The sequence below is a fragment of the Entelurus aequoreus genome, linkage group LG25 (assembly GCF_033978785.1).
Source record: "Entelurus aequoreus isolate RoL-2023_Sb linkage group LG25, RoL_Eaeq_v1.1, whole genome shotgun sequence".
Taxonomy (NCBI): Eukaryota; Metazoa; Chordata; class Actinopteri; order Syngnathiformes; family Syngnathidae; genus Entelurus; species Entelurus aequoreus.
Window position 1 is genome coordinate 30,918,335 of NC_084755.1, and position 14,814 is coordinate 30,933,148.

The following is a 14,814-nucleotide window of genomic DNA, read 5'->3' on the forward strand; positions in this document are numbered from 1 at the left end:
AACAAAATTGCGCTTTTGGAAAAAATGTGTATATTTAAAAAAAAATGTATTCTGATCGAAGCAACAGAATAAAAATCTGAGATTTCTTCTAATCGGATGAATCAATTGAAATCGATTCATGGTTGCAGCCCAATCATTTACAATGAAAAAACAACAACTAAATACTGACATGTAGTTTAGATTTAGACTTATTTTGTATGCTTTAAGCCAGGGGTGTCCAAAGTGTGGCCCGGGGGCCATTTGTGGCCCGCGGCTAATGTTTTACCGGCCCGCAGCACATCATTCTAAAAATACTAAAACATTTTTTCAAAAAACATTAAAAAGTGGAATAAAAGAGCAAATAGGTGAAATGCAACGAAAAAAAGTTGCACTGTTGACTCTAATAACACAATTTTTAAAAATAATTTCTCAAAAAATAATAATCAAAATCAATGTTGCTATGAATTATTGACTGATTTAAGGACAAAAAGGACATAAATACAACAAACAAAAAAACATGAAAAATACGAAAATTATTTAAAAAAAATACATACTAATTATATACTTATACTAATTATACTAATTATTATATTGATTGTTATTATGAATATACTAAACTAATTACACTATATATGATCTGAAGCTGATATAGATATATAAGTGTTAAATGTAAAAAAAAAGATTAAAAAAAAGCATGACCTTTTTATGAGTGGGGCACTTTTGGATCCCCAAGAATTTTAGTGAAATTAAAAAACACCTGTCTTTGCCAAAACAATTAAAAATAATATTACATTCAAATCAATTTTGCTATGTATTATTGACCTATTTAGGGATCCAATTACTTCACATCAAATATTCCACTTTGAAAATCTTTTTGGGAAATATATTGTAGATTTTGTATTTTTGCCCCAAAAAATAGGATTTTGACAAAAAGATCTTAAAATGTAAAAAAATAAAATAAAAAATAAAATAAAATAAAACATATATATATGTATATATATGCCTCCGGAAGAAACTGATTTTGGCCGCTTATACCCACACAATATGTCTTTTTAGTAGTCGAATGCTACGAGTGATAATACTTGGGAAGTCTTGTGCCCGCAGATCGTAGTGTGGACACCTCTGCCTTAGACGGATCTACAAAAGCCTTGCACAGTTGAAGAATTTGTCGTCAACATTTCTCTTGCAGCTGCCTTGCATTTAAAATCATGTCCACGATGCCTGTAGATTGTCGAAACCCACATTGTGATTCCGGTAGCATAGTACTGGAGACAGGAAGGAGGCGGCTTGCAAGAATCCTGGCAAGTTTTTCACCTGCAGTTGCAAGGATGGAGATCCCATTGTGGTTTTCACAGACGGTCTTGACTAGAGATGTCCAATAATATCGGCCTGCCGATATTATCGGCCGATAAATGCTTTAAAATGTAATGTCGGAAATTATCGGTATGGTTTATTTTTTTTTATTTTTATTAAATCAACATAAAAAACACAAGATACACTTACAATTAGTGCACCAACCCAAAAAACCTCCCTCCCCCATTTACACTCATTCACACAAAAGGGTTGTTTCTTTCTGTTATTAATATTCTGGTTCCTACATTATATATCAATATATATCATTACAGTCTGCAAGGGATACAGTCCGTAAGCACACATGATTGTGCGTGCTGCTGGTCCACTAATAGTACTAACCTTTAACAGTTAATTTTACTCATTTTCATTAATTACTAGTTTCTATGTAACTGTTTTTATATTGTTTTACTTTATTTTTTATTCAAGAAAATGTTTTTAATTTATTGATCTTATTTTATTTTATAATTTTTTTAAAAAAGGACCTTATCTTCACCATACCTGGTTATCCAAATTAGGCATAATAATGTGTTAATTCCACGACTGTATATATCGGAATCGGTAATTAAGAGTTGGACAACATTGGAATATCGGATATCGGCAAAAAAGCCATTATCGGACATCCCTAGTCTTGACCTCTTTCTTGAACAGGGAAATTTGAATTAGCGCGCCCTGAAAGTCTGCAGGCTTTACCTCGTTTCCCCAGATCTTTGTAATGAGGAGATACAGCTGTTGGGTAAGGAAACCTTTTTGCTTAAACCTGGTCCAGCGAGTCGTGGTTCCTTTTTGGAATTCGGCCAGATATGAAGTATCTGCTAACTCTTCAACGATGGGAAGTTGTGGAATTTTACCCAACACCCCCCCTTCAACTGTAGAGTTCTGGTTTAACAGGTTTTGAAAATACTCCCTCCAACGTTGATTGCTGGCAGCATTGTTCGTCAGAAGTTCAGAACCATCTCTTGACCTCAAAAAGGTAGGACCCTGGCTATTTGGTCCGTAGATGCCTCTTGTCGCGCTAAAGAAGGCGCAGGAATCACCGCTGTCCGCTAATTGCTACAGCTCAACTGATTTTTCATGAGCCACCAGTTGTTCTTCCTTCCTTCAACCAATTCTTCTTTTTAGCAATAAGATTAATCACGTTACCGAGTCGGAAAGGCTTTCCTCTTTTTCACTATCAAACTGAAGATGACAGGGTCGTTCTCGTCAAACCAGTCCTGGTAAACGCGCTTTTGGAAAGCAATTGCGATGCTACAGGTTTCAAGAATAGCAGTTTTTGAGAGTTCGCCAGTGCCCATCTATATCTATACCAGGTGTGAATGAATGATGGGTTCTCACTTCTCTGTGAAGCTTTTTGAGTGTCTAGAAAAGCGCTATATAAATCTTATTATTATTATTATTGTCTGGATACTAGTGTTACTTTTGAGCATGGTATCAGGCGCTCTCTGTTCAGCAAGATCCTTTGGAAAGGCAACATTCAAACTACGCCTACAAGAGTTGCAGGAGAGCGTCCTTCGGCTGGCGATATTTATGACCGTGGTAGATCGGATCAGAAGGTGGTCCCCGTCCAACAATCCTCTGTACTAGTCACGGCTCTTGATGGAAGAACGTCATTGCAATCGACTGCCCTCAATTACGTAGTCGATCAGAAAGCAGTGTTTGGACCACGACTGTATGCAAGGGTTAGGGTTAGGGTTAGGGTTCTTGCAGAGCCAGACAGGAGACAGGCTACCAGCAACTAGGGACTCCTAACAGTCTTAGGGACTTCATTAGCTCTGTGCACATGGACACATTTAATCGGATTAAAAGCCTAACCGGAGTAAAAATGCTTCATGTAAACACGGCATTCGGAATATTCTGACCCGATCACACGCGTTCGGATTAAAGTGTAATTCCGATCGAAAGGGGTGGTTTATGCCAAAAATCATTCGGATTGGAGCGCATAAAAACACGTCTTCCAAAATTCGGGTTAGAATTATCCTTACTGCACATGTCTTTGATGTCACACTGCAAAAACTGAAATCTAAGTAAGATTAAATATCTCAAATAAGGGTGATATTTGCTTATTTTCTGTCTGATAAGATAATTCTTCTCACTAAGCAGATTTTATGTTAGAGTGTTTTACTTGTTTTAAGTGTTTTGGTCCTGAATGATCTCAGTAAGATATTACAGCTTGTTGCTGAGATTTGATGACCTATATTGAGTAAAACATGCTTGAAACTAGAATATCAACTGTCGCAAAGCTGTGTCATCAACACTCACAAGTATAAAACTACTTTTTTAAAGTACAAAATGTCTAATTTCAAGCATGAAATAAAAAATCATGACTTGACGCAATTGTGTCTCGTAATTAAAACAGATGACAGCCAAATGGACTTTGCTGTTTTATTTTCAATGAAACAGTAGAAAACACGTACTCATATAGTAGTACAGTTGGCACAGTACAGTAAACTAATATTTAAACATTTAACATGTGACATTTCAAACAATTTTGAACAGAAAGTTATATATATATATATATATATATATATATATATATATATATATATATATATATATATATATATATATATATATATATATATATATATATATATATATATACACGTATATATATATTCCTTGCGCACTAATGACTGAAAGAGCACGCACTTGGCGTGATGATGTCATGTTATCGATGGAAAAATGCATTTTTAGACAATATGATTTGCCTGAGCGGCTAGGAGACCCCGAGAGTAACAAGTGGTTGCCTTGTTGCCTTTCCATTAAGAAAAATAAATTAGTTTTTAGTATAAGTTTGCTGGTTTCAAGAAATGTAATGCCAAGCGCATATCATTATGTCAAGATAATGGCACTAGCATTTACTTCATTTAAGAAAATTTTTCAACATTTTGAGAAAAAGGGTATCATATTTGTTTTTTCTACCAAGAAAATTGCACTTGTTATTAGTGAGAATATACTTATTTTAAGGTATTTTGGGGTTCATTGAGGTTAGCTAATTTTACTTGTTTTGGAAAGTCTTGACAAGACAAATTTTCTTGTTCTATTGGCAGATAATTTTGCTTAGTTCAGGTAAAATACCCCTCTTTTTTTTTTTTTTCTTGTTTTTGAACACTGACTTTTTGCAGTGCAGCTATACTTTGATGTTGGAGGGAGGACTAAATTTAATAGTCTCGGAATGAAGCGATTATCTTGCCGCTTTCTCCCCCCATACAACATGTACAGAAGTAGCGTCATATACTGTTGAGTTCGTTGATCTAAAACGAGACTGGCAAAATCAAAAGTATGTTCTGGAGTGTCACGTGTCAATAACGAGTTGTTTTATTCATGACATTACAGATAATTCAAGTGCTAACTGCTAGCCTCAAACACATACACAGAATGTGGTAACATAAAGACGCGCCGCAACACGTACATAATCGCAATATAAAAAGCACAGAACAGCTCCCGTTTCAAAAAGAGAGATAAAACAAAAGTAGTGAACGGAAGGAAACAATTATGAATAAATAAAGTGGTAACGTCGGACAAGCAGAAATGCACAAAGCCACGTTTGATAACAGTGGAAGTCTACTGCTTCTTCGGCACCTGCAGTGATCAAACTTGTCCAAAAGATGGCGCCATAGCACAAATAAAAACACACCTCTCCACCTATGTTAGGTTCTGCGCATGTCAAAATATTCCGCTTTAAGGTGTGATGCATTTATTTCAGGGTCCATGTACACGGGAACATTCTAATCCCAATGATGATCAGATGAAACACATTTTGTCCATGTGGCTATTGAGGTACATTAGTCAGTGTCGTTTTTTTCCCCCGTTTTTTTGAGTTGTGTGTGTGTTTTTCTTTTGTGGGGATATGGTATCTGTCTGTAGTCTTTTTGATGTGTCGTTTTTTTTATTTTCCGTTTTTTTAAAAGACAAACTGTTTGGCTGTGACGCACCGGGCCACTCTTTCCCCGAGCTTGAGAAATGCGATCCAGAGAACGGGCGAAAAAGAAACACTGATTATTCCTCATGTCTTTCATGTGTGGAGGAATTGACGATAAATCATCTTTGAAGTCTTTGGTGTTCTTTGCACTTGGTAGGAACTAGCAAGCCATTTGAATTCCTGTTGTTCACCCTCTTTGCCGATGCTAGTCCACGTTTCATGATTTTCTCCCGACTCTTGCGTTGAAATACAACACTGACTTGTGTTCTTTGGGGACTTTTGAAAGTAGGCGAACAGAACTTTTCCTTGGGTAGGAGTCTAATCACTAATCATTTTTGTTAATCACCTTGACAGACAAGAGATATTTGTTAACTCCTACTGGAGTATCTCGTATTCGACATACTTTCTAGAGCAGGCCTGGGCAATTATTTTGACTGGGGGGCCAAATTTAGAGAAAAAAATGTGTCTGGGGGCCGGAACACTAACACAAAACCTCACAATAATGTCTGATTGAATGCTAAAAACGTTATGACAGACTGCCTTAAAAAACGAAATGGAATTTTAAATTTTTTTTTACTGAATGAGACACCCAGAATATACATGAAAATAAAGAATGTTACAATATTAACTATGAAGGATAAAACACTGAATATTGACAACATATGAACGTCACACCCTCTCTCCATCCACATATTTTACAATCAAGCAAAACGCAACAAAAATGCAACAAACACAGCGAAATATGAACGCGAAGGGTAAAATAAAACCCACCTACAATCTGATATATCTGATATATCACTAAGCTTTACAACTTTGTTGTAAAAATCTCCTTCCGCGTCTGTCCCTGACACCCACATTTCAGACTCTGGAAACACTCAATGTGTTAGATGACCATAGTAACTAATTAGATGACCATAGTAACTAATTAGATGACCATAGTAACTAATTAGATGACCATAGTAACTAGTATATCATGCAGATTCCAAACATTGAAAGACTTGGTATAGTTGAAGACTTCCGGTCATTAGAAAACATGACTGTGTGGTGACCCAAACCATATAATGAGAGACATTCACCTAAGAGGACACTGTAGCTTTAAGAGAAGAAGCGGAGGGAGAGTTAGGAACTTCCGCTTCCGGGTTGAGAGGTCGTTGTTGTTGTCGAATGTATGACATGCTAGGTTGGAGCTAGTAAACTTCCTCGACTACGCTCACGTCTCCTGTCTCGTGGTTTACAAACTCCACATTGGTGACCCCGAGAATACGAACTACGAATACGAGCATGTCAGACAATGAAGGCGCTGACAATTTTGTTGACGCGGTACCCGCAGGCGGAGTAGCTACTGCTAACAACATGGCTAACGCGGGAATCTACGCCGCTACTGTGAAGTTACCCGATTTCTGGCAGCATAACCCACGGCCGTGGTTTCAACACGTGGAAGCCCAGTTCCAGCTAAGGGGAATAACGCAGGATTCTACGAAGTACTTCCATGTAGTGGCGGCGTTGGACGCATCAACGACGGCGCGAGCGATGACACTGTTGGAGGCTCCACCGCCTGCTGGCAAATACGATGCTTTAAAGGCTTTCCTCCTGAAGTTATTTGAGCTGTCGGAGCTGGAAAAAGCGGACCGTTTACTGTCCCTACATGGCCTTGGTGACGGGAAACCGTCTGAACTGATGGAAAAAATGCTGTCTGTGCTGGGATCAGCCGACCCGGCGTTTCTGTTTACACACATTTTCCTGAGGCAGCTCCCCGCACCGGTACGCACACCGATAGCCAGTTCTCCACTCGCCGCCTCCAAGGACTACCGTGCTTTGGCCGCTGAGGCGGACAGGGTTTTCCTGGCCAACCGGCAACAGTTTGTGCATGCCCTGCTGCCCCACCAGGCCGTCCCGCCACCTCCTGTGGATGACTATGTGGACACCGCGGCTGCGGTGACGGCTCGCCGCCAACCTGAAGACGGGCTCTGTTTTTACCATGCCAGGTTCGGGGCCAAGGCGAAGCAGTGTCGCAAACCCTGCAGTTACAGGATTCAGGGAAACGCCAGGGCCGGCGCTCGTTAGCGGCTATGGGCGCCGGCCGTGACTGCAAGCTGTTGTTCATCAGGGACTCCTTGTCGGGCCGGCGGCTGCTGGTGGACTCTGGTGCGCAACGCAGTATACTACCAGCACAAGCTGTGGACACGATGACCGGCAGCCACGGCCCCCAGATGGACGCCGCCAACGGCACCTCCATTCGGACGTACGGTGTCAGGCGCGTGGATGTTAGTTTTGGCGGCCGACGGTTCGGTTGGGATTTTGTGATGGCTGCTGTATCCACCCCGCTGCTAGGTGCGGATTTCCTCTGCGCGTTCAACCTGCTGGTGGATATTAAGAACTGTCGCTTGATTGATGCCGTCTCTTTTGCGTCATACCCCTGCACGCTTGGGGGGGCTGGGGCGTTGTGCCTCGCTAACACACTCGCCACCGGGGATCCATACCAACGCCTGCTCGCCGGTTTCCCTGGGCTCACCACGCCCACCTTTTCCTCGGCGGTGGCCAAGCACGGTGTGGAACATCACATCGCCACTGTGGGCCGCCCGGTTTACGCCCGGGCCCGACGCCTCGTCTCGTCCAAGCTCGCAATAGCCAGGGAGGAGTTTTCGATGATGGAACGCCTCGGCATTGTCCGCCGTTCGGACAGCCCGTGGGCTTCTCCGCTACATATGGTTACTAAGGCCGGCGGGGGTTGGCGCCCTTGCGGAGACTTCCGTCGCCTAAACAACGCCACGACCCCCGACCGGTACCCCATACCGCACATCCAAGATTTCTCTTCCCACTTGGCGGGCGCTACCATCTATTCCAAAATTGACTTAGTGCGAGGCTACCACCAGGTACCGGTCCACCCGCGAGATGTCCCAAAAACGGCTGTCATCACACCCTTCGGGCTCTTCGAGTTCTTACGTATGCCGTTTGGCCTTACGGGGGCGGCGCAGACGTTCCAACGTCTTATGGACTCTGTGCTCCGGGACATGCCATTTTTGTTTGTGTACTTGGACGACATCCTTGTGGCCAGCGCGTCGGTGGAGGAACACATGACACACCTCAGGCAGCTGTTCGAGAGGCTTAGCGAGCACGGCCTCATCATCAACCCAGCCAAGTGTCAGTTCGGGGAGTCGTCCATCACCTTCCTCGGGCACCACATCACTCCGCAGGGGGCCGTTCCCCTGCCCGACAGGGTTGAGGCTGTCGCCGCGTTCCCCCGTCCCCCTACTGTACAGGCCTTGCAGGAGTTTTTGGGCATGGTGAACTTTTATAACCGTTTCCTGCCCCGTGCTGCACACGTCATGCGTCCCCTTTATGGGGCCCACCGGGGGAAGAAGTCTAAGGACAAGTTGGACTGGTCCCCAGAGATGGATGAGGCTTTTGAGGCTGCCAAGTCTGCGCTGGCCAATGCTGCGCTGCTAGCTCACCCGTCGCCGGCCGCCCCTATAGCCCTTACGACGGACGCCTCCGACTATGCCGTGGGGGCCGTATGTGAGCAGTGGGTGGCTGGTGGATGGCAGCCATTGGCGTTCTTCAGTAAACAGCTCCGGGAAAATGAGCGCAAGTACAGCACCTTTGATAGGGAGCTACTGGGACTTTTCCTCGCAACCAGACACTTTCGGTTCCTGTTGGAGGGCCGGCAGTTCACCGCTTTCGTGGACCACAAACCGCTGACGTTCTGCATGGCCAAAACTTCGGAGCCGTGGTCTGGGCGTCAGCAGCGCCATCTCGCGGCGGTCTCTGAGTTCACTACGGACATACAACATGTGTCTGGCAAGGATAACTTTGTCGCCGACTGCCTTTCACGGGCTGTTGTTAACTCCGTTCACTTGGGGCTCGACTACGCCGCTATGGCAGCGGACCAGGCCAAGGACGCGGCCGTTCAGGACTACCGGTCGGGCCCTACGGCGCTGCGCCTGGAGGACGTGGCGTTCGACGCGGCTAACACTACCCTCCTCTGCGACGTCTCCACCGGCCAACCGCGACCCCTGGTGCCTGCTTCCTGGCGGCGCCGGGTTTTCGACACCGTCCACGGCCTTTCACATCCTGGGGTGAAGGCCTCGACCAAGATGGTGAGTGTCAAGTTTGTTTGGCCGGGACTCCGCAAGGATGTTAGAGCCTGGGCCAGCTCGTGTGTGGCGTGCCAGCGCGCCAAGGTGCACCGCCATACCAAAGCCCCTTTGGCGCCGTTTGTGGTTCCAGAGAGGCGGTTCGACCACGTGAATGTTGACCTTGTGGGCCCTCTGCCTCCCTCCCGTGGTTATACCTTCCTCCTCACTATTGTGGACAGGGCTACCAGATGGCCGGAGGCTATCCCCTTGTCCTCGACGACGGCCGCGGAGGTGGCACGGGCGTTCATCGGCTGCTGGGTGGCCCGTTTTGGCACGCCTGGTGACATCACAAGCGACCGTGGCTCCCAATTTACCTCTGAGCTCTGGACGGCGGTTGCTGAGCACCTCGGGATGAAGATCCACCGCACTACTGCCTACAACCCGCAGAGCAACGGACTGTGCGAGCGGTTCCATCGGGACATGAAAGCAGCTCTGCGGGCCAGCCTCACGGGCGGCGACTGGGTGGACCGGCTTCCGTGGGTCATGCTCGGCCTGCGTTCAGCCCCTAAGGAGGACCTCCAGGCATCCGCCGCGGAGCTGGTGTATGGCGAGCCTCTACGGGTTCCAGGGGCGTTCCTTCCAACTGCTACGGCTCCCTGGTCGCCCGCCTCTCACCTCAGTGCGTCCCGGAGCGCTGCTGACGCCTTCGTTCCCGTTCCGACGTCTCGACACTGCCTTCCCCAGTCCTACGTCCCCAAGGATCTGCCATCGGCGAAATACGTCTTCATAAGACACGACAGCCATCGATCCCCGCTGCAGCCTCCATACGACGGGCCCTTCCGTGTCCTGGAGGCGGGGGATAAGAACTTTGTGGTAGACATGGGGGGCAGACCGGAGCGGGTGGCTATAGACCGTCTCAAGCCTGCTCACGTGGACATTGGGGAGCCGGTGCAAGTGGCCCTGCCGCCGCGACGGGGGCGCCCTCCTCGGTCGGCCCCTGCGCCTGCCTCTCTTCCGGCCCCAGCTCCACCTGTGGCTCGCGTTTCGGGCCCATCTGTTTCCCCTCCTGTCAAGCACAGCCGTTACGGACGGAAGGTCCTCCCCCCGGCCCGTCACCTGTTGTCCCATTGACTTTGCACTGTGTTGGTTACTGTTCATTTACTGCAGGGTCATGTTTTTCTGTTATGCAATTGCACTTTTTCTGTTTTGCAGGGTTTTGTGTAGGTGAATTCTGGGGGGGCCTGTGTGGTGACCCAAACCATATAATGAGAGACATTCACCTAAGAGGACACTGTAGCTTTAAGAGAAGAAGCGGAGGGAGAGTTAGGAACTTCCGCTTCCGGGTTGAGAGGTCGTTGTTGTTGTCGAATGTATGACATGCTAGGTTGGAGCTAGTAAACTTCCTCGACTACGCTCACGTCTCCTGTCTCGTGGTTTACAAACTCCACAACTGCACATCATAATGGCAGCTACACTTTCCATCTTAAACATCTAAAACAATTATTTGGGAATGTCCGGCGGGCCAGATTGAAAAGCTTAACGGGCCGCATGTGGCCCCCGGGCCTTAATTTTCCCAGGTCTGTTCTAGAGGTTGGTTCCTGATAGGGTTGTCTCAATACCAATATTTTGGTACCGGTACCAGTACCGAAATGTATTTCAATACTTTTCTATACTTTTCTAAATAAAGGGGACCACAAAAAATTTCATTATTGGCTTTATTTTAACAAAAATCTTTTAATTTATTAAACATATGTTTCTTATTGCAATCGAAGAACAACTTTGTCCTTAAATAAAATAGTGAACATACTTGACAACTTGTCTTTTAGTAGTAAGTAAACAAACAAAGGCTCCTAATTAGTCTGCTGACGTATGCAGTAACATATTGTCTCATTTATAATTGTATTATTTTGTCAACATTATAAAGGACAAGCTGTAAAAATTTATTATTAATCCACTTGTTCATTTACTGTTAATATCTGCTTATTTTCTGTTTTAACATGTTCTATCTACACTTCTGTTAAAATGTAATAATCACTTATTCTTCTGTTGTTTGATACTTTACATTAGTTTTGGATGATACCACAAATTTCCTCCCAGGGAATTAAAGTCACTGGTCAATCCCAAGTTCTTTCTGATGACATATATGCAGAGTAAGAAGGACCATCAAGACAGAATAGGAATATTATCAAGTTTTACTAAAGCTTTAGGAGACCAGCCCACATCAATACAGTCATACCGTCATCTCGGGATGGTCTAACATTCAAACAGGAAGAGACAACTTCTTAATAGGAAAACAGTTCCCACCCTCTCCAGAAAGGAATAAAGCCTCATTGTTCTAATACAGATAAGATATAAGGGAGTACTCCAACTCCTACATTCCAAGTCTTCAAGGTAAAGCACACAGTTTACTTGCGGACATAAGATACAAAATAGAAAGAGTACAAATGGAAAAACACTAGCTGCTTTAAACATGACTATGAATAAAGAAAGAACTCTTAAACATATATGCATTCTCCACAGTAGTGAAGCATGTTTAGCTATTCCTCGTCCTGCAGGGATGATGCTTGTAAGAAACTTACTTCATTTGTCGCCATGGAGACCAGGATTAGTGATTTAGAAGTAGCTAAAACACTGCAGACTGCGGATGGATGTTAGCCGCTAGCTAGCTAGCCATGTCTTAAAGCACCTCTTCCTGAGGGCGTTTCAGTGTTATAACTTCACCTCTTTGGTCAGTTTTTAAGCCAAAATGCGTCCGTTCTCCCTTTTCTGTCTACACACCGTGTCTGCTTGTAAGTACTCTGTGATCGTGCGCTGCCGAACACGCTCCTCTGCTTGTAAAACCAGCAATGTCAGGACCTGATGATGCGCATTTATATTACGTTATCATGATTAGTTGTTGTTTTCCTTCATGATGACAGGGGAGGCTCTCGTCACCACACGTCATTGATTCACACTTCCCTTTTGCGCAACGGTGTAATGTTTTATCCCGTAAGTGTAACATTTTAACCAGCACGCAACACGACGAAGATCAATATCCATTTTGTTACTTTCCCGCCTCACTTCCACAGTATGCAGATACTTTGAAGCAAATCCTTCCTGCTCATGAAGTCATGCAGTGTTACCATTTATTTGATCTGACCTCTCCCAGGATGCGTCTGGTGTGTACTTTGGGTCTGCTGCTGGCCCTGCTGCATCTGTGCACGTCGCTGCTGCTGGGAGCCTTCAACGTCAAGTCCTTTGGGGACAAGAAGGCCTCCAACACAACCTTGATGAACATCATCAGCAAGGTAGGATTTCATGAGCGTCCTGGAATGTATCAGCACATAACACTACTGACCTACATCCGTTTTCTTGTAACCCCCCACTTTTTGTAGGATTCCTTTAAAAAAAAAAAAGTTCCCCCTAGTAACGCCCTGGTTTTAATTATATAATCTCAGTTATCTGTATAACTGACTGTATAATAATGTGTTTTATGCAATACAAGTACAGTGTAATAATGTTGATATTCATATATTATGGTGTAATAATGTGGCTTATAAAGTACAGTGTAATAATGTTGCTTATAAAGTACAGTGTAATAATGTTGTTTATGCAGTATAATTTATGCAGTGTAGTGTAATAATGTTGTTTATGCAGTATAATTTATGCAGTATAGTGTAATAATGTTGTTCATGCAGTATAATTTATGCAGTATAGTGTAATAATGTTGTTTATGCAGTATAATTTATGCAGTATAGTGTAATAATGTTGTTTATGCAGTATATTTTATGCAGTATAGTGTAATAATGTTGTTCATGCAGTATAATTTATGCAGTATAGTGTAATGTTGTTTATGCAGTATAATTTATGCAGTATAGTGTAATAATGTTGTTTATGCAGTATATTTTATGCAGTATAGTGTAATAATGTTGTTCATGCAGTATAATTTATGCAGTATAGTGTAATGTTGTTTATGCAGTATAATTTATGCAGTATAGTGTAATAATGTTGTTTATGCAGTATAATTTATACAGTACAGTGTAATAATGTTGTTTATGCAGTATAATTTATACAGCACAGTGTAATGTTGTTTATGCAGTATAATTTATTCAGTACAGTGTAATAATGTTGTTTATGCAGTATCATTTATGCAGTACAGTGTAATAATGTTGTTTATGCAGTATACTTTATGCAGTACAGTGTAATAATGTTGTTTATGCAGTATACTTTATGCAGTACAGTGTAATAATGTTGTTTATGCAGTATAATTTATGAAGTACAGTGTAATAATGTTGTTTATGCAGTATAATTTATGAAGTACAGTGTAATAATGTTGTTTATGCAGTATAATTTATGAAGTACAGTGTAATAATGTTGTTTATGCAGTGCATAAGTGTTTTGTTTTGATGCTTGTTGCAGATCGTCCATCGCTATGACATCATTCTGATCCAGGAGGTCAGAGACAATGATCTCTCAGCCACCCACAAACTCATGCAGCATGTCAACAAGTCAGCCTACTATACAAACTTCATGCATCGTAGCGGGCAGCCATTTTACCACACAACATCCAGCTGTGAAATGTGCATTAATACTCACTCTAATTCACACTGTGTGTGTTTCCCCAGAGGTTCTCCTCAGTTTCGGTACAAGAACATTGTCAGTGAGCCGCTTGGCCGCAGTTCCTACAAGGAGAGATACCTCTTCCTGTACAGGTACACAAACACAGGGCATGCTATGGTTTATTTTGTCCAGGACAATATGTTACAAAACATGAGTATGGTTACACAATTCAACACGTTATGGACCCTTTGTCAATGTCCATAACGTGTCAACATGTTGACACTTACAAACATTACCTTGTTTTTATATTACTTCAAAGTTAGTTCTTTACCTGTCTATTAACGTTACCATTTTGTAGTAGCGAGAGAAATAAATAGAGACTGGGAAGAAATATATACACCCATTTAAGCAGTGATAAAAGACAGAATAAGAAATAAAATACAAAATCTCCAAATAAGAGTAAAAAAAAAATCCCAGAAAATAATTATGGAGAAAACATTTGTTAAAATAAAAATTATTATAAGATAAAATACATATATTTAATAATACATGAAAAACAAAGTTATAATAAGTAAAGAGATAGTATATACTGAAGTAAAAAAATATTTTTTAAATCTATATACATTGGTGTGTGTCCAAGTTAAAGGAAACAACAGGCTGTCTTCTTCTAATGGATTTATTACAATCTTTGCAAGCTGGGTAACGTTTGCTGTGGTCTGGAACAACATGGCGCACAAACAACTATCAGAAATGCAGCCAATATTACATACAGATAATGTGTCATGGGACATGCAAATATAAATTAAATACACAAAGGACATAAGTAAAGGAAATTAGATTAACTCAAATATACCTACAATCTGTCACGGCCAGGGCGCATTCCAATGCACCCTCATCCTCGCGCTCTGCTTGTCGCACCTCTGGACACGCCCACGGCCGCGCACATCC

General features: G+C 42.9%; 1 protein-coding gene across 2 annotated transcripts in view; it reads left to right on the forward strand.

Annotated features, from left to right (window-relative positions):
• dnase1 (deoxyribonuclease I) overlaps window positions 1-14,814 on the forward strand; it is a 30,719-nt gene that overhangs the window by 813 nt on the left and 15,092 nt on the right. The window contains exons 1-4 of one of the 2 annotated variants that reach the window (XM_062037374.1): window positions 2,249-2,302; window positions 12,476-12,614; window positions 13,726-13,814; window positions 13,932-14,018. In XM_062037374.1, the coding sequence (XP_061893358.1) occupies window positions 12,477-12,614; window positions 13,726-13,814; window positions 13,932-14,018 (314 nt within the window). In that variant the 5' untranslated portion in view covers window positions 2,249-2,302; window position 12,476. Of the gene's footprint in view, window positions 1-2,248; window positions 2,303-12,475; window positions 12,615-13,725; window positions 13,815-13,931; window positions 14,019-14,814 lie in introns of those variants that run through there. The other variant, XM_062037375.1, reaches the window with a different exon arrangement.